Raw genomic sequence first — 23,098 nt, forward strand, 5'->3', positions numbered from 1 at the left:
AAAAAGAAAGAAAGAAAATTAACAGCTTTATATTAAGTGCTAATGATAAAATCAAATGTAATACTTAGCAATTTCCCTTACCTGAATTCAAATTACTCATTTATTTCTAATACAGTGTTAGAATATTAGTACAAATACCTGTTCAGCAAAAGCATCATTCATCAATAAGGTAGGACATTATAGCACTATTTGCCAAAGAAATGTTTCCTTCTCAAGACATACTTTTTTCCTCAAAATATACAGAATTATAAAACCAGTTACCTCAGTGGACAACTGATCACTGATGAGGCATGTCAAAATATTAAATACCAAGTCCCCACACGGACATAATTAAAAGGAAACATTACAGTATAATCATAGTGCATTCATTTTTAAACACAAAACCAAAACTTTAGGTTTTACACATTATATTCTGAGAGATGGCCTAATAAGCAATATGGAACACTGAATAGTGTATATAATTTTTTTGTAATCTGTTGATCTGAGTAGAAATATTGTACCTTAACTGTTGTGATACAATATTGTATACATAAATAAATGACAAGAAATCTTCCTCATAATAAAAAAAGAATTTAGCATGTTTTTCCTCATGATTTGGAAGGCTAATATTTCACAAGACATGAACATTCATATCTTAACATGCTTGCCAGGAATATAGTTTTGGGATATGGCTCCACGATTATACCAGAGCAATGGACAGCTGAAAAACTTAACAACATATTCTACTGAGCTCCACCCAGACAATACCACAATCCCTTAATTATGTTTGCTAGTACTTGACACAAAATAAATGTGAAATCTTCTAAAACTTGAGAAGGCTTCAAATTATTTTTGATAGATCAATTTGCCTCTTTCTTCAACCAGTTAACTAGTGAACTGCAAACTAAGTAAACCTGTCGGTATCTTGCAGAGGAGTAAAATAATGAAATACAAAATGTTTGTTTACTAAACATTTATTCATTGGCAAATTTACATAGAAGGTAACATCATACATGATACTAGAGGAAACTGTGCCAGTGACGTGACTCACAACACAAACATAAATGTTCGATTTTTCAATGTCAAATTCCTAACAAGATAAAAATATTCTAAATATGTCTTCGTAAACTCACCACATACAAATGAATATAGAAACTACTAAGATAAATTCTAAAATGGATACAACAGATTTCAGTTTTGTTTCAAACAGAAAAATTATTCAGCTAAAAAAAGTTGAGTAAAGTTAAAGTCCCAGGCTTACAAATGACAATGTGTGATGTCTTTTATGAAGTGTATGTGCTGGTTAAATTAGTTATGCCTATCAACCTTGGTACTGTTTTCTTCTGAGATGGAGCCTCACTTTGTTGCCCAGGCTGGAGTGCAGTGGTGCAATTTCGGCTCAACACAAGCTCCGCCTTCCAGGTTTGAGTGATTCTCCTGCCTCAGCCTTCCAGGTAGGTGGGACTAAGGTGTGAACCACCACATCAGCTAATTTTTGTATTTTTAGTAGAGATGGTGTTTCACATGTTGGCCAGGCTGGTCTTGAATTCCTGATCTCAGGTCATCCACCTGCCTGGGCCTCCCAGAGTGCTGGGATTACAGGCGTGAGCCACCATATCCAACTGCCTTGTTGCTGTTTTTTCTTGTTAGTTAAGAGAGACCAACAATGAAAAAAAAAAAATTTTAAGGATTTTCAAAGGAAGAATCCTATGTAGTCAGGCCAACTACAGATTACTTTTTTATGAATGCCCAGGACTAACAGAAAATCCATTATAGTGGAAATTCTGTCAAAAGAGATGACATTTAGAGAAATCTTGCCTTTGGTCACAATGCCGGCTGACGCCAACAAAAGCCAAGGAAATCCTAATCAGTTGTGACTAATGACACAGAAAACCATGCATCCAAATGTTGGTTCAGAAGTACACAAACTGGACTACTTCTGCCGTTACTTATTTGCTCTATAACTTCCTGACATATAAGGTAAGTCGGTTGGACTATGTGGTTTTGAAGGCTGTTTTTAAAGATTAACATCTTTGATTTTTTTTAGTTACGGTGCGTATCAGGATATAATCAGATCTGGAGACTTTCGCAGAATCTGCTTATAGATGTAGATCATTATAAATTGATATTGATAGAGAATGAAGATCTCAGCATCCCCCAGAGAGGCTATTTTTAGAAAAAGGAAATAGCCAAAAACAAAGTAAAACAAAAACATCATGGATATCAGGACTTAGCTCCTTTGTCTGTTAAGTGGGAAAGTGTGACTGATGACATCTGATATCCTTCCAACTCTAAAGACTCTTCCTTTCGGGGTATATCTTTTAAAAGCCTTTCTCCAGGGATGTGTTCACACAGGAATGGATCACAAAGTCTCAAAGCTCCGTTTAGCCCAGAGTTTCCCATAGGGGATTATTCCATACGAAAATTCAATGTGTTCACATAAAATTAATAATTCCCTAAGGAAATCAGCCAGAATTTCAATACAAAGTTCTTTTTGCATTCTAGCAGATCATGAAGTAAATAAATACCTACACCTCCACTAATGTCTACATAGGAGTGGTTCTAAACATATAAAAGACAATCATTAACCAAACAGTCTGAGAAATTTCCACGTGCCTAAATACTGTGTAAATTAATAAATACTGTTGTTGTTGGTTTAGGCGAATGGAAATCCAATGTTCCAATGTCTTTGGAAATACAGAATTTATGACTCAGAAAAACATACATCCAAATTTTGGTTCAGAAACTGTGTTGTTTGTCAAGTTTCTTCAATTTTTTGCTGCATAACTCTCCTAATACCTTGTTTTGGCATTCTGCTGCACGGAAACATCTTGAACAGGATTTCTATCTTTAAGTGGTAACTAACTTCACAAATAGCTTTTGATTCTTACAGCCAATGAATTCTAGTCTTACTAGAATAAAGACTGAAAACAGTGATGAATTTTCAAATTTGCAAAACATAAGATGAATCAAGATACGCATATACACTTGCCAGGGTAAAACTATATAGAGTCCCTAGTTTCTGGTACACATTGTAAAAACCTGTCTTAAGAAAATATCCAAATCATGAAAACATCGATTTAGGGTACCCTTAAACAGTAATGCATTTGTCACTCACAGCCCAAAGTGGTAAAAGGGGATATATATCCCAAACACAGAAGTGGGAGAGAAGTCACTGCCCTGCGGAAGCCTCTGGAGTTTTAAGAGTTCATTACATATCTAGCAGAAGGAAGAGGAAACAAAGTCAACTATAATGCAAACTGAAAAGGACGAATGAAGCTGTAGCTAACAAAATCAGGGCAACAGACTGTGAAGAAAATGAACGACTCTTCAACCCATATATACAGCATTTCAAAAGGTCACTAGCTGAATTTAGGGATTTTTTTTTTTTTGGTTTGATTTTTAGTTTTAGTTTTTCGCCTTCCTCTGAAGCATCAGGGATTGGAGGCAGGACGCAGGTTACAGCAACTGGTGGACCAATGGTCTGATTCAGTATGGCAAGTCCTATGTTCCTATAATAAAGGGGAAATTACAGCATATCACTTTGTGTGCACACATATCTAGGGACACATGCACACTCTATCTGTCTCAAGGGGTCTGAAATTTTATCAATAAAAAAATAATTTACCAAAAATAAAGTTTTACACCAAAGCCAAGAAAGTATGAAAAATCCAACAGCAGTGAAGACAGAGGTAAGTAAAAGCAAAGATTTAAAAGTGATAAACTATGTACAAAGCCTTTCACCTGACAGGTGTTCAACCCAACAGGTGTGGCACTCTTCCCTGACATTCACTTATGCCAAGCAGGTAAGAAGAAAAATGTTGACAAAGTAAAACTGGAAGGCTCACTTGTCTAAGTTTCACATGTAATAAAATAAGAAATTACAAATTCAGCAATTTTTCTGAACTAGAAACCTAGAAAGATTAGAGGAAGAACAACAGACAATTCTACTAGACATGCTTATGTATGTTTTCTATCATGCCCAGTAGAAAGTTCTTTGAAGGCAGAGATTGCTTCTTAATCATCTTTGTATCTACCGCAAAGGTATATACACAATGTCTTGCCAATAGCAGGCTTTCCATAAACACTCACTGATGAATAAATTAGAGTTTCAATGAGCCTCCACAATGGAAACTTGAATTGTATTAAATCTGCATTAAATATACTCAAAATGAAGTTAAACTTAGGATTTTACTTTAAATGAGAGCTTGGAAAATATACCAGTAATAAAAGTGTTTTATGCCAGGTGTTATTTTAATCACAACAGTTTCTTGTGCTTTAAATTTGAAAACTCTCACAAGCTAATCCCAAGATGAGCAACTCAGTAAATTCAACTACTTCTGTGGCAAAGGAAGTCCTTAATAACTGCATCTGTTAGTAGAAAGCTGAACTGCTGCAAACGAGTGCTGATAACCTCATTACCCACTGGGGGCCATGCAGGCAGGACGGTACTGAATCCAAACAAAGGATGCAGAAGACTAGTTTCGGGCTTTTAAAACTAAGGCTTCAAAAAAGTAAAATACAATTTAAATACAGTAACACCCTATTAAATACAAACCAAATACATGCGAATTTTTATATATGTGAGCACATATCTGTATATACATATTTGTTCTCCCCTCCAGGCAGTGCCCCTGTGAATGATACGTCACTTTTGAATCCTTCTTGCCATAAAACATTAAATTTTTATTCCTTTTTAGACATAGTTTCACTTATTATCACAAGTAAGTAAAGAGTATCTCGATCACTGGAAAGCATTTCCATATGATCCCTTTCTTTTTGGTTCTTTCTTCGTTACAGGATCTAAAAGTCACTTAAATCAATGGACTGATTTACTTCTTCACATGAACACTTCCGAATGATTTTAACAAACCTGTTCTCTTACATCTTGAAAACATTGGGACTTTCATTTATATTGATATTACACTAATATTATGCTAATAACCTCTCATTAAACCAATGAAAGCATCAAAATAAGATGTGATAAACAAGAGTTTTACCTGACTCACCCATTATCCTACTGAGGGCAGCATTTCTGCTGGGCGATTCATCAAGCCCCTCAATCCCACCGTAGAGGGAATGGGAAATTCTTCGTTCTCTATCATCCAACGCTGTTTCAATGGGTAGCTCAGGTCCAGGGGGGCTCCCAGGTGACTTCAGCTACAGCGTAAGGAGTGGGGGTGGGGGGGGAAGAAAAATCAGTGTGTGGAGGCCCATTAGCAGCATGGGGGAATTATAACAACTTGCCCAAGGCCTGTATCCAACTGGGTACCAAATGAACTAGAACTTTTCACCCTGTACCAAAATAATTTGTGATGACAGCTCTGCCTAATGACCAACTTTCTGTGCCACTTTATGCTGTGCCTCCCATGAAGTTCTGTCAGATTTCAACCACTGGAGGAAAAATATGTATATTAAAGACTTTTTTTAAAATCAGAGCTTGTTGCTTATTTTTCCAATTTGACTGCTAGTGTCTGTTTAAGTCAATTTAAGTTACAGTGCAATTCAGAATTCTTTACTAGATGTTACTCTATAAAAGTTGTGCTTTATCAGAACAGAAGCTGCAATTTAGCTATAGGTCTTATACTTATGGTAGGTAAACACATCTAACAATTAGCACACATTTTTGCATGTGTGCTGGTGGAATTATTACCTACTCTACAAGACCTAAAGAGTCCCACTGTCAGCTCAGGTGTCTTGAACAACAAACTGATTTTAAATTCCTCCTGCTAGAAATTAAGAATAATCATGGTATTATCTTACTGTAATGTTTAAGTATATGATAGTAGCTACAATAATCACTTTAGTAGTATACAGAACAATATGAAAATTGGGGCCAAATATTCTAAGTACACAAAGACAAGAGGATTTCCAAAACATATGCAATGTAATAAATAAGCAATGAATGTATGTCAATTTCAATGACAATAAATTAAAATGGTATGGGGCATTTCTTAAAACAGCTAGCTCTGTCTGATAAGTCATATTTTACATAAAAATAATGTGGGTAAGGGATTCATGTTAGTAAGGCCTTCAAACAATTCTGTTTTAAGGAGGATCAAAGTACATTTAACTACAATTCCCACAACGTGGGCTCTGAAGTTTGCCACAAGGACTGGTATTCTCATGCTGCTTTGGTGTTAGCCAGACAGGGAGGGCCAACATGGGGGAGTGGGCAGGAGGGCAGCACCACACAGAACAGCGAGAGAGAAAGCATTCTTCCCACACAGAAGCCACAACTGTCGTGCTTCCTTCAGCTGAACAAATTATTATTTCTGTTAGAAGCTATCATCTGTTTAATATAAATGAGATATTTAATGAAGTTCCGAATTGTAGACTTATCTCTCCCAGTTTGATAAGCACTGGGGAGATTTAATGCATTGAAGGGTCAACACAATTACAATTGGAGGCACGTCAAACTGCAGGAGAATAATAAACTTGCAGCTCTAGTGAATTAGACTCAATAAGGTTTAAATTGTGAAATGAGGATTTGTTTTATTAGGTTTTTTTTAAATTGCAGATTACAACTGACAGCTTTACTGAAAAGTAAATTAAATATTCAAGGTCTCTGATGTAAAGAAATAAAAGAACAGTTTCTAAAAGAATGTAATGCCTAAATTCCAAGAGACTCTGGGGAGGTAAAAAAAATGTTAAAAAAAAGTAATACCCTATACCATTAAGAACAAGTATCACTTTTAAATGAACACACACACTAAGAAGTATAACTACATAAAGGCTTGGTATGCAAGACTCTATAAACAAGTCTTACTATACAACAATTTATCAGAAGACAGACAACATATCCTCAAGCTTGCCTGAAAAATGTATTTAATTGAACTACATAATGCTGTAATTTTCTAGATGATAAAACCTTTATAAAGTTTCTTCTTGAGAAATCCCTAAATATTCCAAAAGGCTATTTTAAAATTGTATAAAGCCAAATAAAAATTCCATTAAAAAACAGTACATTCAGGTTTTCTAGAGAAAAACAGTAAGATGTCTGTTCAGAAAAAAAACAAGCACTTGAACGTTTTCATGGGAAAGATTCTCCACCTCCCCTACCTCTCTATCCATGTTTAATTTGCATCTCAAAAGAGATTTAAATGAAGACATCAATAGTTGACTACATAAATATTTAACAGAAGATACAATGGCTTTAAATTTCTTTAAAAAAAAACTGATCGGGGTTACGGTTTTGTTTTAAATCTCTTGATTTTTTGTTGTGGCAAGAACACCAGCTTAGGAAAGAGAAATGTGTGGGAAGGGTCCCCCACCTCACTGAGGAAGAGGGGCAACCCCAGTGGTCTTGGGAGAAGGGTTGGCCTCTGCTCCCCCGGCTGCTCTCACGCCCTTGCAGACACCTCATATTAAAACCTTATTAAAATTAAGCTTCATTTGAAGAAGAAATCAAAGCAAGCAGAACTGCAATTTTCATTCTGTTGTCTGTTTGTGGTTTAATGTCCAAAAATTTTCTTGACTCCAACTAAATACAGTCACCTACAGCAGTAGCTGTTTGACCCCTCTGCTCCATCCCAAGGAAAGCTTTTCTACCTATTAAACAACAAAAATAGCTTCAGGTTGCAGCAAGATAACCCACACTCATAGGAGTGTATAGTGATACAGTCTTTGGCTACAGTAATTTGAAAATATATTATCACAAGTCAAAAAAAATCTTATTTTTAACTCTTTGAACAGGCCTTTATATTTCATGTTGTGGTCACACTATCCCAAAGGAAATAATAAGCTAAATGAATAATGAAGATTCATGTGACTTTATCTGTGGGGTTTAATAAAATCTCTGTTTGTTATGAGTATGCATTAACAAGTCAAATAGTGTCTTTCACCTAAATATAATGTATCTCACCACCTCCTCTACAAACAATGAAAAGTTCCTATTGGAAGGGTCTTAATCCCCTTCAGCAAACCTACAACTGGATTCTCACTGGTGATTGGAAAAATCATATTATTCAATATTTCAGGGGTTTTTTTTTTGACATAATCTATTTTATCCCTAATGCCTAGCATAGAGTAGGCACTGGTGGAATAATTAGATTAATAAATTCATTCCTAAAAGTGAGCGAGTCATATTTTCCTTAAAACACACTACATCATGTGGAAATAAGCTGTTAAAACTGAGGGCACAGCATAATGTTGAAATTAAAAGACATTTAACCTAGATTACAAATACACATTTTGGAAAATATTAGCATCCAGAAGCCAAGTCAACATAAAGCAACTAATGAAAAGACAGATTTTAGTTTTGGAGGAGAATGAAGGCAGATTTAAGGTACAGTTTCACATTCTCTTTTCAAGCAGGACCACATTTATTTTCCTTCACATCCCCATGAGGGCAATGGCAAGAATCAGAAATGTGAGGTGAGCTCCTCAAGGTAGCAAGCGGCAGAGCCAGAATTCCACCGATTCCCTCAGATTGTAAAGCCCATACTTTTATTGTACACTACTTCCCAACACAACTGGGATACAAAATGCCTACACAACAAAATCACAGTCAATTAGATCCACTCACTTGTATAAGAGAAACAGACACTTTGCTTCTAAATTACTTTGCCACCTATGCTGGCCTTGCAGCTATTAAAGCAAATCATTTGACCTTTTTGCATTTATTTCTTAATACAGAAAATGAAGAGACTCATAAATGACACCTTAGGCCGCATCCTATTCTAATACAGTTTTCTAATTCTAAGAGGATTAAACCTAGAGAAAGAATTCATTTTAAAGAAGTCCTTGATGACTAAATCCCTCAATATGGGGTCTAAGACAGAAAGCTCACCTGGCGATATTCTCTACTGGCACTAAGAAAAGGCTTTACATAAAATCACTTCTAACATCAGTATAATAAAATGCCTGGAAGCTATGTTAAATTACAGTAATTTCTACAAATATTAATTTCCTTAAAATATTTGAAATCAGCATAATTCTCGTATAGAGGCTATTTTCAACGTTCAAGGAATGATGCCTGGTGTTTACTTCCATTCCCCACCAGCCTCCTTTAAAAGTCTTCAACAAACATGTCCTTTGGGGTAAGTGAAAACAATTTTTCTCTTCTTGCTTTGTGTATTCCAAAACTGAAACAATGGAAAAGAATGCTGGGACTAAGTTTTTCTCTAAAAAAGTGAAACCATCCTTTAGTAGTTTTAAACAAGCGGAAGCCATCTCTTTATCTTTGAAAAAAGAAAAAAGAAAACAAACAATGATTGCTTATGCAATGCTTTTAAGTGTAGTTAGGTAAGACCATTAGAGGTATGGAAAGAAGGAACGCAAAGAAAATAAGAATCCCTGCCCCAAATTCATTCTGTATACCTTGTCTGAGGGTGATTTCAGAATTTCAGTTTCTAATATTAAGAAGACCAATTTTTCTTTAAAAATGCCAGACTCTCCAGGGTTGCTCACCGGCGTTCAGGCCAGCTGACATATCAGGCCTGGATTGGATACCAGCAATGGATAGATAGAAACATGGTAGATGGACCAAGTTCTGGCAGTCTCAGAATTCAGTTCCAGCAAAAGAAAATAAAAGAGGAAACCATGGCAGCGTGACACCTGCTGGGCAGAGGTGAGTTCACAGGGCAATGAAAATATTTTGGAAGAGATAAATGGAAAATGAAGACTGTGTAAGCGTTTGTTAGAATGAGAGGCAGATAGACTCAAGAGGAAGACCCAGAGATGTGAAAGAGCATCCACGTCTGAGAAATTACCAGAAACACCAAGTAGCTGGAGCAGAGGTGCAGCAGAGGCTGTAGGGCACCGATGACAATCAGGTATGTCCCAGTGGGCTCCATGATGGAGACTCGTTGATCCTGGAGCCATGGAAAGCTCCTGAAGGACTTCAGCAGGGACTGACGTGATCAATGTGTTTTGCAGAAAAATCTGCCTGACTGCGGCCAGGTGCGGTGGCTCACACCTGTAATCCCAGCACTTTGGGAAGCCAAGGTGGGCAGATCATCTGAGGTCAGGAGTTCGAGACCAGACTGACCAACATGGAGAAACCCCATCTCTACTAAAAATATAAAATTAGCCACATGTCGTGGTACATGCTTATAATCCCAGCTAGTCAGGAGGCTGAGGCAGGAGAATCACCTGAATCGGGAGGCAAAGGTTGTAGTGAGATGAGATCGCACCATTGCACTCCAGCCTGGGCGACAGAGTGAAACTCCATCTCAAAACAAACAAACAAAAAATTGTCTGACTGCATTGGAGTCAGGGATCTGCAGCAGTGAGCCTGGTGAGAGGATGAGGTCTGAACTCAGGCAGTGGCAGAGGGAAGAAAGGGTAACAGGCTAAGCAAAGAGAGATTCTATGCCAGGCGCAGTGGCTCACAGGCATAATCCCAGCACTCTGGGAGGCCAAGGCTGAAAGATTACCATCTTTAAAGAAAAAATCAGCTGGGTGTGATGGTGCACGCCTGTGGTCCCAGCTAGTAGGAAGACAGGTGGCAGGATTGCTCGAATTTGGGAAGTCAAGGCTGCAGTGAGCCAAGACTGCACCACTGAACTCTAGCCTAGGCAACAGAGCGAGAAAACTAGACTCTGTCTCCAAAAAAGAAAAGAGAGACATTCTAGAGGCAGAAGCAACAGGGACAGGAATAGTAACAGCATTTGAGAGGTCAAGGGTGACCCCAGATCTCTGCCTCCTACAACAGAAAGAATGTGGTGCCTTGTGAATTAGGTGCCTATAAAACATACAAGGAAATATTTCCCTGGGCAGGTGGACAGAGGGATTTGGCTCCATGGTGGAGTTGTGAGCTGGAAAGAGGATGATGGGATTCATCCTACCATGTGGTTTCAGATGGCCAGGGAGTGGACATCAGGTAGGGAGCACAAGCAGAGTAAAAGGTTCCCGAAGGAACCTTGAAAGACAGGAACAATGAAATAACAGGAAGAAAAGAGGAACCCTTAGAGAAGACCCAAAGTATGACAGCAGAAAAACAGAGTAGACAAGAGACACTTTACGAATGAGATAGTACCCACAGATTCCTGAAAGAGCAAGCAATTAGGCTAAGAAATAGCTCCCAGAGAAGGTCTCCAATGTGCCCTCTTTGGACTAATGTTAGGGAAATACAGGGCTTTAAAATAATACCTAGTGAAAGGAGCTAACAAATAACTTTAAAGAAAACATATAGGGCCAGGTGAGGTGACTCCTGCCTGAAATCTCAGCACTTTGGCAGGCTGAGGCCAGGAGTCTAGAGACCAGCATGGACAACATAGCAAGACCCTGTCTCCACAAAAATGAAAAAATAAAGAAAACATATTAAGATAATACACAGCACTTCCATGTGTAAGAGAAAGAAATATGTGATAAAATACAAAAGATTTTCTTTTATACATTCTTATCTTTCCTAGCTTGAAATTAAATATGCAAATCCTGGGTATAAAGATGAAATTGCAAAATGCAGTTTTCTGATTGGCAAAGACTGGACTATATGGCTAAAAGACATAGAAAGAAAACTCAGCACATTATTTAGGCTTGAGATTTGTTCAGGACGGCATGATGCCCTACGCTTCTATCAATATTTACTGTAACATAATTTACACACACCCTCCCAGTATGCAAGGGAGGTGGTTTTCCAAAGGTAATGCATAAGTACAACAGCTGAAAAATCATGTCTTATGCCTTAAGGGAAGCTGAATTGAGATCTTCTGTCTTCATACAATTCTTTAGTTAAACCCTATCAGTACGAAAGGCTTCTTGCTAGTATTACAGATAGCACAGCACTCATAAGATATTCTTGAAATAACTGCTTTATAAGTTCATGCTGTCCTAAAAAATAGTAATAACCAGCAATGTATGAAAATGATACCATAAGGAATACTGAATATTAAAGTCTATTACTGTCTACTGCAGCTGTTTCCTTACTTAAATCATATTCATTCACACATATTCATATGCAGAAGTGAATGAGACACAGATATTTCAGGGGGATTCCAATTTCATGTCTCTTTCGGAACAAGAGGGAATACAATCAGTGCTTTTATCAAAACGTTTTCAGGCTGGTACTGGTTTACTTTGTCACTGTTTGGGGGGAACAATTGGGAATAATCTGAATCAGATAAAAGCGGAACACTGATTTTCAGTTCTTTTCTGCATTTTTAAGTCCTCCTATAGCATTCCATGTTTCCTGTGAAGGAAAACGTTAAGAGGTTGTTAAAATTTTTAGTTGGTCTCTAAAAAGACTAAGAAGGTGATATGTTGTCCAGTAGAATGCATCTCATCTGTCTTATTCACTGCTATGTCTCAAGGATTTAACACTTTTTTTTTTTTTTTCCAGAAAAAAACTGAACTTTTGAGTTTCACTCTATGTTACAACATAGCAAGTAGATACATATTGACAAACTTTTTTAAGAACACATTTACACTGAGTGCAGTATTATGCTATATATTTTTATGCTGCAATTTTCCTGCTATGGTATTTTTTTTTCTACAAATTATGCACACAAGCATACAAATTTTACTAATTGAGGGTAATTGTATTAATTCAACTCTCTCATTTGAATCAACTCATGACAAAACGTATTTAAAAAGTAAATAGAATGGAAAATTACCAAAAAGCATTTCTTGGGTTAATGGTATTACCCAGGTCAAATCCATTAAGGAAGTTCTCTGCCAGACTTTTTCTTCTTTCTTAAGACAGGAAGTTTTGCACTTCTTTTTAATACACATAAGATGCTCAATAAATGTCTGTGGAATGAAAACTGTCCTGTGGAATGGGAAAGTATTCAGGTGGCCAAAAAAATAAAGGTCTAACAGAGAATGATATATTTATAAACTTACAGTTGAGATGTTTTCATTTAGTGCTTTGCGGGACTTAAGTTAAATGATCAGCTAATGCTTCTGCAATGAATAAAAACTATTAATCAGTCCAGGAAAGAGGGAAGAGAGAAAAAAAAATTAGTCCAGTACCCTACTCTGAGGGATTAGTTTTTATATTTATCTTACATAAATGAATGCTTTTATGTCCCACTCTTTTCCATTCTGAGATTTTTTGTTAAGGTTACATTGTTCTCTTGATATGGAAATTAATTTCTTAATTACTGTTAACTCATTCCACATCTGGCAAATAATAGTAAGAAAATAATTCAGTGGTCAGTGATCTTTCAGATTACATCACCTTTATATTGACTACCAACCGAGCTCGAGAGTATATTTACATTGTAAAACATGCTTGTATCATAGGTTCAGAGGAGTGGTCATTGCAACCTGAAAACTTTGCTTTATATGTTTATTAAACAGAAGTTTTAAAATTAAGAAAAACAAACTACTTAGGTATAATTTTCAGTTTGTATTATTTGCTAATCATTTTATCTTAGCTGATTTTAAAATGTGGGAATCTGAACATCGATTTAAGAAAAACATCACATTTTCAACAGCTCTTCTTTGCACATGGGCAAGACTGACCTATTTTCTATAGACGGCACATAATTTATAATGGATCCATGAAATTTAGCTTTTTTCAAGCTCCAATGTTAACAACTCTACATATAATTCATTTTTAACTTTCAAATGTCCTATTCCACAACAAAGTATGTTTTACATATTTGGGAAAACAGATGATCCTACCCTTCAAGAAGAGAGGATGCCCTGTTCCTTTTTCCTCACTCCTAATTCCAGACGGCAACATACATTTAGAACAAGCAGAGTATACTGCAATACAGATCACTGAAAAAGGAGGAATTCAAAGAGAACAGACTCAACCCCACAGAGAAAGAGAAAATAGGGACTGAGGAAAGAGAGGGAGATATACGCTATTGGTATAGCCATTGATAATGCCCAAGAAAGCACCATCATCTAAGAAACCAGACTGTGTGCCAGGTGCTATGGCACATGCCTGCAATCCCAGGACTTCGGCAGGCTGAGGCTGGAGGATCACTTGAGCCCGTAAGATGGAGGCTGCAGTGAGCTGTGGCCACAACACTGAACTCCGGCGTGGTCAACACAGTGAAATCTTGTCTCAACAAAAAAAAAAAAAAAAAAAAAAAAAAAAAAGGAAGGGGGAAAGAATCCCTACTAACCTTTGTAAGAGGCATCCCATTTTAGATAAATGAATAAGCAACTGTTTCTCTACATGATTCACCTCCCAACTAGAAGAGAAAATGTCAGCTCTGAGAAGGAAGATGTGACCCTGATTTCAAGAAGAAAACTGAGCTAAAGGTGCTTTTGAGATCCCAGTGTTTTCCGCCGAGGTGGCAACAGGAGTATTAATATCCACTTAGGAATATGTTGATCACGAGAATTAAGAACACAAACCACAATCCACTGACGAAATAATAGAACTACAACAAGCTAAGATAATTTATGGTCTTTTGTGGTAACGTCCTGGAACCTAACACCCTTTGTCCAAAATTAGGACAGAAATGTAGTTTTATTGCAGATGCTAGTGCTTTTTTGCATTTTTTTTTTTTTTTTTTTTTACCTCATTGCACTTGCTTATTCTCCTCGCAACAATAAGCTGGATCATTCCTCGTTTATTGCCTTCAGTAGACATAGACCTTCTTAGGGTTTCCATGGCATCTTGGTTTGTCTTGCCCAACAGGGATTCTCCATTTACTGCTATCAGTTGATCATTCACCCGAAGCCTTCCATCCTGGGAAGAAAACAGGTAAAAATAAGTGCTATTAAATAGACTGCTATAAAAGAAGTAGCTTTTCCTTTAGTTAATAAACAAAACAAAAACAAAGCAAAAAAAAAAAAAAGTTGGGAACTTTAATCCTAATGGATTATGCCCAATTGAATACTGGCATAATAACATCTAAGCAGCCATTGTAGCCTGTGTCTATTTCAATCATTTATACATTTGTAAATCAAGTCATTATCATAATCTGTTTACCAAAATAGCATACTAATTCAAAGGACACAAAGTGATTACTTTCTTGCTTCCAGAAACACCCAGAGAGGTTATTTACAACCCAAGACATGTAAAAGCTCAAGGCTATTAGACAGTTGCAGAGAAGTGTCCCCTTAACAAATGGTCAGGAAATTTTCACTAGGCTGAGAAACAGAGTAAGTGACCCACAAACACGGGAGGGGAGGGGAAAGACTAACATCTACTATAGGCCAGTTTTGTGCCAGGATCTATGCCAAATCTTTGCATAAATTACCTTCATTTAACTAGCATGTCTATGGGTTGTATGTTCTGTGAGAGAAAAAAATGAAGGGCTGAAGTTATGGACTCCATCCCCACATGACACATCATTGAGGTATCTCCTAGTTGTTTATGAATATGGGTACCATGAAGAAATGAGAAAACATCTGCTAATTGTACATGTTTTCAAAATAGAAATAGGGTTGAAATTAAAATTTTTGTTAACAGGCATATGTGTGGTAAAGTTGACACTTACTTTAGATGCTGCTCCTCCATTAATAATGGACTTGACAAAGATTCCCAAATCTGCGTGGTTCTCTTTTGACCGGTTACCCTTGACACTGACACCAAGGCCGGCAGATCCTGAATCATTAAGTGGGACTTCAAACGTCAGAAATTCCCTGGTGCCATCTGGTGTGAGAACAATATCCTCATCTTCTGCTTTCTAATAGGGAACAAAATTGCATAGCACATTATATTCCAATGTTTCTTTCCCAAAGTTACTTTTATTTTTTTATTTTTTCATCAAAATGTATTCCCACCACAAAAGTTATTTTTAAAGACTGCTAATGAACAGTTCCTTAATCATAAGAGGCAAAATATTTCCACCAAGATTCCATGGCAAGATCCAGGAAAACAGTACATCTGTACACACTCCAGAAGATTCCTGGAACCAGCTGTTAATATTTTTATGTAGCAATTATTCAATATTGAACCAAATGTAAATCAGATTTGAGAAAGATGGGGGAAATGTAGTAGGAGGACTAAAGACCAGTATACTTCTAAAGTTTGGGTTTTTTGGGTCTATTTCTGTATTCTAAAGCACAGGAGAATAACAGTAACAACAGGAGTCAAGATAAACAAATATAATTCGTCTCCCTCTCTTTGAGGAATTTCTGAAGTTATCAATATATTTAATGTTCACTATTGGTGTTTATTCACCAAAAAATAACAAATCCTGATCATACAAAATCAGCAAAAAAAGGTAACTGGTTTCAAATACCCCTTAAAGAATTGTAACTTCAACATCTGTGAGACAAAGCAGAGATAGACAATATCACAGAAAATATTTCCACATTTTATCATACATAATATAGCTGGCGAATATTATTCAAGCAATATTGTTTAATTAATTAGTTATATATCAACAATTAACTTCACAGTCAACAAGTACAGAAGACAAAGAAGACTTTTAAAATAAAACACATTTAGGATATACAAATTCTTGTTCACCTCCCTTACAACAGAGGAAGAAATGAAAGCTTATTGTGTAACTGGATAAAATGCATTAAGATGACAGTCTATCATTAAGAAAGGCTGCAATCCAGAAGAGGAAGCACTCAGCCTTCTAGCTATTCCTCAGCAATCCCATTCATGGCACGATTTCCACCACCTCTATACTGGTCACGGCCAAATCGCTAAGGCCAGCACACTTGTTCAAGCACAAACTCTTACTCCAACTACATAAGAGGCATGTGGCACAGGCTCTTCAAGTAAAAACTGAATGGCACATCTAGTCCTACAACCTATTTCTCCTTCTCTTTCCCAATCTTTGAACTATTTCTCCAGTATCTGCTTAGTCATTCAAGCTTGACTTACCAAATTATAATTGACGAATAAGAAACATAATGGCATACAGATATGTAGGAATATACACTTTAAACAGATTGTACTTTTACGGAATGTTCAATAACACGAATAAAGTAGGTGACTGCATTCTACCAGATTTTTGAAACATCCTAATAAGAATGCAAATCAACCTAGTAATTGTAAAATAGGTGTGGTGAGGAATTTGGGGTGTAAACATGTAGTCTCTGATGTCTCAATTACATAAAATACATTTTGAGAGTACACTACCTCTAAGTGAATTTTTTTCTATCATAAAATAGGCAATATGCTATCTATAAGTCTTCAGACTCACAGTAATGTGATATGTAAAGTGATGTTTCCAACTCACAAATATTCAATGTTAACACTTTATGGTAGGAAATCTTTGTGCTAGCTCAAAGGACAGCCTCAAGGTTTTTAAAGACAAGTAATATATCAATTATAAATATGTAGTCTCTGATGTCTCAATTACATAAAATAAATTTTGAGAGTATACTACCTCTAAGTGAATTTTTTCTATCATAAAATAGGCAATATGCTATCTATAAGTCTTCAGACTCACAGTAATGTGATATGTAAAGTGATGTTTCCAAATCACGAATATTCAATGTTAACATTTTATGGTAGGACATCTTTGTGCTAGCTCAAAGGACAGCCTCATAGTTTTTAAAGACAAGTAATATATCAATTATAATAAACTTGCTAATTGGGTTAAAAAATATTAAAACTTATATAATGAAGAACTCAAAATAAGAACCTGAAAAAGTACAGGGTAACGGTCATGTTAACTATGCAAAGTAAATAAATTTTATGATCAAGTCCAAATAAAGCCTTAGGCCTGCTCATTACAGAAGCTATATTTAAAATATTCCCAGAGAACAATAATAGCTCAAAAAAATCCAATGTATTATTGTAGGCAAAAAAAGATCAAATATATCAAATACTTTGATACAAAAGTATCTTTATATACTTATATAAACATGGACATTCAATATACTTTTTATTGTGGTACATGCGGCTCAAAACAATTTTTTTTTTTTTTTTTTTTTTTTTTTTTGAGATAGACTCACTTTGTCACCAAGGCTGGAATTCAGTGATGTAATCACCATTCACTACAGCTGTGACCTTCCCAGGGCCCCAGGCTCAGGCAATCCTCCCACCTCAGCCTCCAGAGTAGCTGGGACTACAGATGCATGTCATCAAACTGAGTGTATTTTTGTGTTTCTTTAGAGATGGGGTTTCACCATGTTGGCCATGCTGGTCTCAAACTCCTGGGTTCTAGCAATTTGCCGGCTTTGGCTTCCCAAAGTATTGGGCTTACGGGCTAGAGCCACGTGCCCAGCCCCTTGAAACATTTAAAGAGTACTTAATAATGACTGTGTGTGGATGAACTGCACTACCTCAACATAAAATCTGTTATAAAAACAAAAGGTACAGTAAATTTTGATGTTTAAAATATAAAACAGCATCAATAGCATCAATATACACCACAGTTCCTCTTGACTTTAAATTTAGAGGTAACTGAAATAAAAAATTATTCTGTCAATCAGTAGTTACAAGCCTGGAAGAGCTACATTTGACACGAAATGGAAAACAAGGATAGTCTTCCTACAGACACATCTAAGTCTCATCATTCAACATGCTTACTTGCCTCAAGTCTGGAAGGTTCTTAATTGTTACTTTCTGATTTGAATCTTCAGTTGCCTTTTTAGTGTCTACTGAGTTTTAGATTTGTATAACATTTTACCAAGGCTTACAATTCTCATATTTTTCCTACTTGAAAGATCAGGATAAGGAGCTGGCTGCATGCATGAAGGAAAAATATAATCAAATTGGAATATTTTCTGACTGCCAAACACTGAACCTGTTTTTTTTTTAACAAAAGCATATTCTCCAGGGGATAGTTTCATTTATCATTATAACTGCAGAATGGGATTAATCTTTTTCAGCTTTCTTATCAAGTTATAAGTCATTATTATAATTAAGAACATTGACATGAAAACTGTACATTTCATGTGATATTCCATTATTAGCCCATTTGGCTCTTGACATAGACAGAAATTAATGCCAGCTTTTAGAACTTGGTTCTCTGGCAGAAAAAAATGTTTTTTAAAATTTTCCTTTTCAAAGATCATTTGAAATGCTCTATTACTGAGAACGTTCATAAAGTCAGATAGCATAGGAATCTCTATATTCTGATGTAAAGTAGAAGCTAAATTTTGATCACCCTGTTATTTCATCCAGATTCTGCACCTTATCAACTGTATCTCGAATTACGGTCTTCCTACAGAAACGCAAAAAATGTTTTTTCTTTAACTCGCTCCTCACTTCATCTGTGCATGGTCATGCCACTCAAGCACATCCATCTCTTGCACATACCTGTGTGTATACCTCAAGTGATTTTTTTCAACAATAAAGCCTGTCAATTCTTCCTTTACCCATTTCTCCATTACCATTTGTGGTCTTTAAATGCCCAAAACAAAAGAGCACCTCTGCTAAGGAACCTGCTGAATGGGTGTCGTGAAAGCTACTTACTATCCCATTCTCCTGAGAACAGCAGAAAAGATGTACATTTGTATCATTTGTATCTGTAGTGAGACCGAAAGAGTCACAAGTGGCCACTATCATGGCCCCAATTTCCTTCTTCCCCAAATAACAGTCCAAAAACTGAGAACAAAGCTGGCCCATAGGCCTGAATCCACAGTTAATCTGCAGCACAGGTTCCTATAAAAAAGGAACTAAGAGCTGACTGTGTTACACAGCAGAAAAACAATCATGGAAATGGTAATCTCTGAGCTGCAACATACAAAGATTTGGATGAGAATGTACAAAATATTGTGAAGAGAGACACAAAACTCCATGGTCTGTGCACATGTGATAGAAGACCATAAAATTATAGGAGTGAGCTTAATATCCTATTTTGGGCTCTATAACAATATACGTGACTCAGCAAAATTTTATCATTTCACTCTAAATCATTAATTTCTCTCTCTCAAGATCTGCCCTCATCTACAGAGTTATTATCTTTTTTTTTTTTTTTTTTTTTTTTTTGACACAGGGTGTTGCTCTGTTGTCCAGGCTGGAATGCAGTGGTATGATCATAGCTCCCCATAACCTTGAACTCCTGGACTCAAGCGATTCTCCAGCCCTCAGCCTCCCGAGTAGTTGGCTGGGATCCCAGGGCACACCACCAAGCCTGACTTTTTTTCCTTTTGGTAGAGACAGGGTCTTGCTATGTCACCCATGCTGGTCTCAAACTCCTGGGCAATCCTCCTGCCTTGCCCTCCCAATGCGATGGGATTATAGGCAAGAGCCACCATGCCCAGCTGAGTCACTATCTTTAATGCACAAATCTCTAATAAATTAAAAAAAAAAAAAGACAAGCAGTCTACATCAAAGAGGAAAAAGATATAAACAAACCATTCACTAAAGAAAGATGAGTGTATCAATAAGTAAACCTCAAAGTACAAGGTTCACTCTTACTTGCAAATCAAAGGTTATTAAATTGCTCCATATATTATACTTTCTTTAAAATAATGATATCCAATGAATACTGCTATGCCATAGAATATTACAAAATAAAAATAATGATATCTAATAGTCTAGAAGATTCTTGGTGAAAGTAAAAAATGGCACAATATTTATGGAAGCTAATTTGGCAATGCTTATCTAAATCCTCTACAGTTTGTCTTTTTCTTGAGCTAGAAATATTACTTTTAGTGATATGGCCTATAAAACTAATTGTTATCATGTACAAAGATTTAACTGTGAGGATATTGTTTTAATTATGATAGCTAAAAAGTGACATGTATGACAGTAAGTTAAGAAAATTAATATATATCTACACAATGGAAGGCCATGCAGTTATGAAGTATCTTAGCAAACTATTTTGTAAGACAAGAAAGTATTTGTGATTAAGAAATTGGGTTTCACCCTGTGGGCTTTCGTAACTTCTAGTACGCCAATCAAAAACCTCCACAACATATTTTTATGAAATAATGTCTGCCTTCAAAGATCACTAGAAGATTCACAAGGTAGGAATTTATGTCAGTCTGCACTCATGCCTGGGGCATGACATTTAACAATAAAGGATATGTGGCTGGGACATGATACATATAAAATAGGTAGACAAGAATTTTATTTGTCTGCTTTTTTTTTTTCTGAGATCGAGTCTTGCTCTGTTGCCCAGGCTGAAGTGTAGCAGTACGATCTCAGCTCACTGAAATCTCACTTCCCAGGTTCAAGCAATTGTCCTGCCTCAGCCTCCCAAGTAGTTGGGACTACAAGCCTGTGCCACCATGCCCAGCTAATTTTTATATTTATATGAGACAGGGTTTCGCTATGTTGGTCAGGCCGGCCTCAAACTTCTGACCTCAAGTGATCTGCCTGCCTCGGCCTCCCAAAGTTCTGGGATGATAGCAGTGAGCCACCGCGCCTGACCAAAAAAATCATTTAAAAAAATGTATCACCTTTGGCTAGACTCCCAGACACAAATTTAAAAAAATACATCAAAATGACAATATTGAAGTCACAGAATTACAAGTGATTTTGAGTTTCTTCTACACATGACTGAATTTTCTACAGTTAAGATGCATTATTTTTATAATACAAAAAATTCATTGTATACTATTTAATTCTGCTTCCTCAAAAAAACACTGCATGGGGGAGAGAAAATTGGCAGAGGGTTATACAGATGGTCCACAACTTACAATGTTTCGACTTAATGGTTTTCAACTTTTGATGGTGCCTATGAAACCATTCTGTTTTTCACTTTCAGTACAGTATTCCACAATTTACATGAGATACCCAATACTTTTCTGTAAAATAACTTTGTGTTAATTATTTTGCCCAACTGAAGGCTAAAGTAAGCGTCTTGAGCACATGAGGTAGGTTAGGCTGGGTTACAGTTTTGTAGGTTAGGTGTATAAATGCATTTTTTTTTTATTTTATACATTTTTTAAATCATACTTTAAGTTCTGGGGTACATGTACAGAATGCACGGGTTTGTTACATAGGTTATCACTGCTGTATCCATCACCACCCCGCCCCCCACCCCTGTCATCTACATTAAGTATTTCACCTAATGCTGTCCCTTCCCTAGCTCCCCACCCACCTGTACATGATGGGCAAGGGCTGCTGCCAGGGACAAAGACAGGCTATGAATGAGCACCTTAGGACAGCCCTAACAAAACAACCATGCCATGACAGCAGACCATTGGAGCACCACACAGAAAAGAATTTTTCATAGACATTAAAGAGAGAATACACTTATTCAATCAACAGAGATTAAATAAAATGCAGGTAGGTATCTGAGACACTATGAACAGCCATTTATAATTTGAACAGAGAGAAGGATTTTTTTAAATGGAGAAAGTATCATGGTTTTAAATTTAAGAAAAATTTTAAAACCATGATAAACCTCTTAATAAAATAATCCTCCAATCAAATGCCAAAATTTCCTTAAGTTTCCCATTTTAATTTATCCCATATGTGAGATGAACATTTCTGTATGTTATTTGTGCTGATATTATAAAGTTCATTATTCTTATCAGTAAAGTTCAAATGTCACATCTGGCTTTACTATGCTCTTTTCTAATTCGAATGGTAGATGCCAAACACATTTTGAAAGACTTTTAAATTTTTTGCTTGGTAAAAGAATGCTGAGGAAAAAATGTTTTGCAAAATTATTAATCTCTAATGTTAACCCCCCTAAATACCCAATCAAAAAAACATCAGACAAACTCAAATAGAGGGACATTCTCAAAGTAATCTGCCCCTTCAAAAATTAAAAATTTGCAAGCAGTGATTTGCTTTTCAAAAACTATTAACAAAGACAAATTGAAGAAATGTTGTAGATTAAAGACTATTAAAGAAGCATGAAAACTAAGTGCCATGCATAATCCTGAATTGGAAAAGGACCAAATTCTATCCGTGTAATTCATTCATTCTGTCATTTATTCATGATATAATGGACTTTAATTGGGACAACTGATAATACAATTAATTCACTCATTTTCATATCTGTAACACAGTTATATAAGAAAATGTCCTGCTTCCGGCCAGGCACGGTGCCTCATGCCTGTAATCCCAACACTTGGGGAGGCAGAGGTGGGCAGATCATGAGGTCAGGAGACCAAGACCATCCTAGCCAACAAGGTGAAACTCTGTCTCTACTAAAAACACAAAAATTAGCTCAGTGAAGTGGCACCTGCCTGTAATCCCAGCTACTCAGGAGGCTGAGGCAAGAGAACTGCTTGAACTTGGGAGCTGGAGATTACAGTAAGTGGAGAGAGCACCACTACACTCCAGTCTGGGCAACAGAATGAAACTCTGTCTCCAAAAAAAGAAAAAGAAAAAGAAAAAAAGAAAAAATATATATTTATATCCTCCTTCTTAGGAAAGATACACTCAAACACT

At 36.4% G+C, this 23,098-nt stretch overlaps 1 protein-coding gene across 25 annotated transcripts in view; it reads right to left on the reverse strand.

Moving 5' to 3' along the window:
- PARD3 (par-3 family cell polarity regulator) overlaps window positions 1-23,098 on the reverse strand; it is an 838,158-nt gene that overhangs the window by 354,322 nt on the left and 460,738 nt on the right. For 13 of the 25 annotated variants that reach the window (XM_074405259.1, XM_074405258.1, XM_039478614.2 and 10 more), the window contains 3 exons: window positions 15,330-15,518; window positions 14,405-14,575; window positions 4,980-5,139 (listed from right to left, as the gene is read on the reverse strand). In XM_074405259.1, the coding sequence (XP_074261360.1) occupies window positions 4,980-5,139; window positions 14,405-14,575; window positions 15,330-15,518 (520 nt within the window). The remainder of the gene's footprint in view (window positions 1-4,979; window positions 5,140-14,404; window positions 14,576-15,329; window positions 15,519-23,098) is intronic. The other 12 variants (XM_039478616.2, XM_039478617.2, XM_039478613.2 and 9 more) reach the window with 1 other exon arrangement.

Source organism: Saimiri boliviensis, chromosome 8 (genome assembly GCF_048565385.1).
Source record: "Saimiri boliviensis isolate mSaiBol1 chromosome 8, mSaiBol1.pri, whole genome shotgun sequence".
NCBI classification, from domain to species: Eukaryota; Metazoa; Chordata; class Mammalia; order Primates; family Cebidae; genus Saimiri; species Saimiri boliviensis.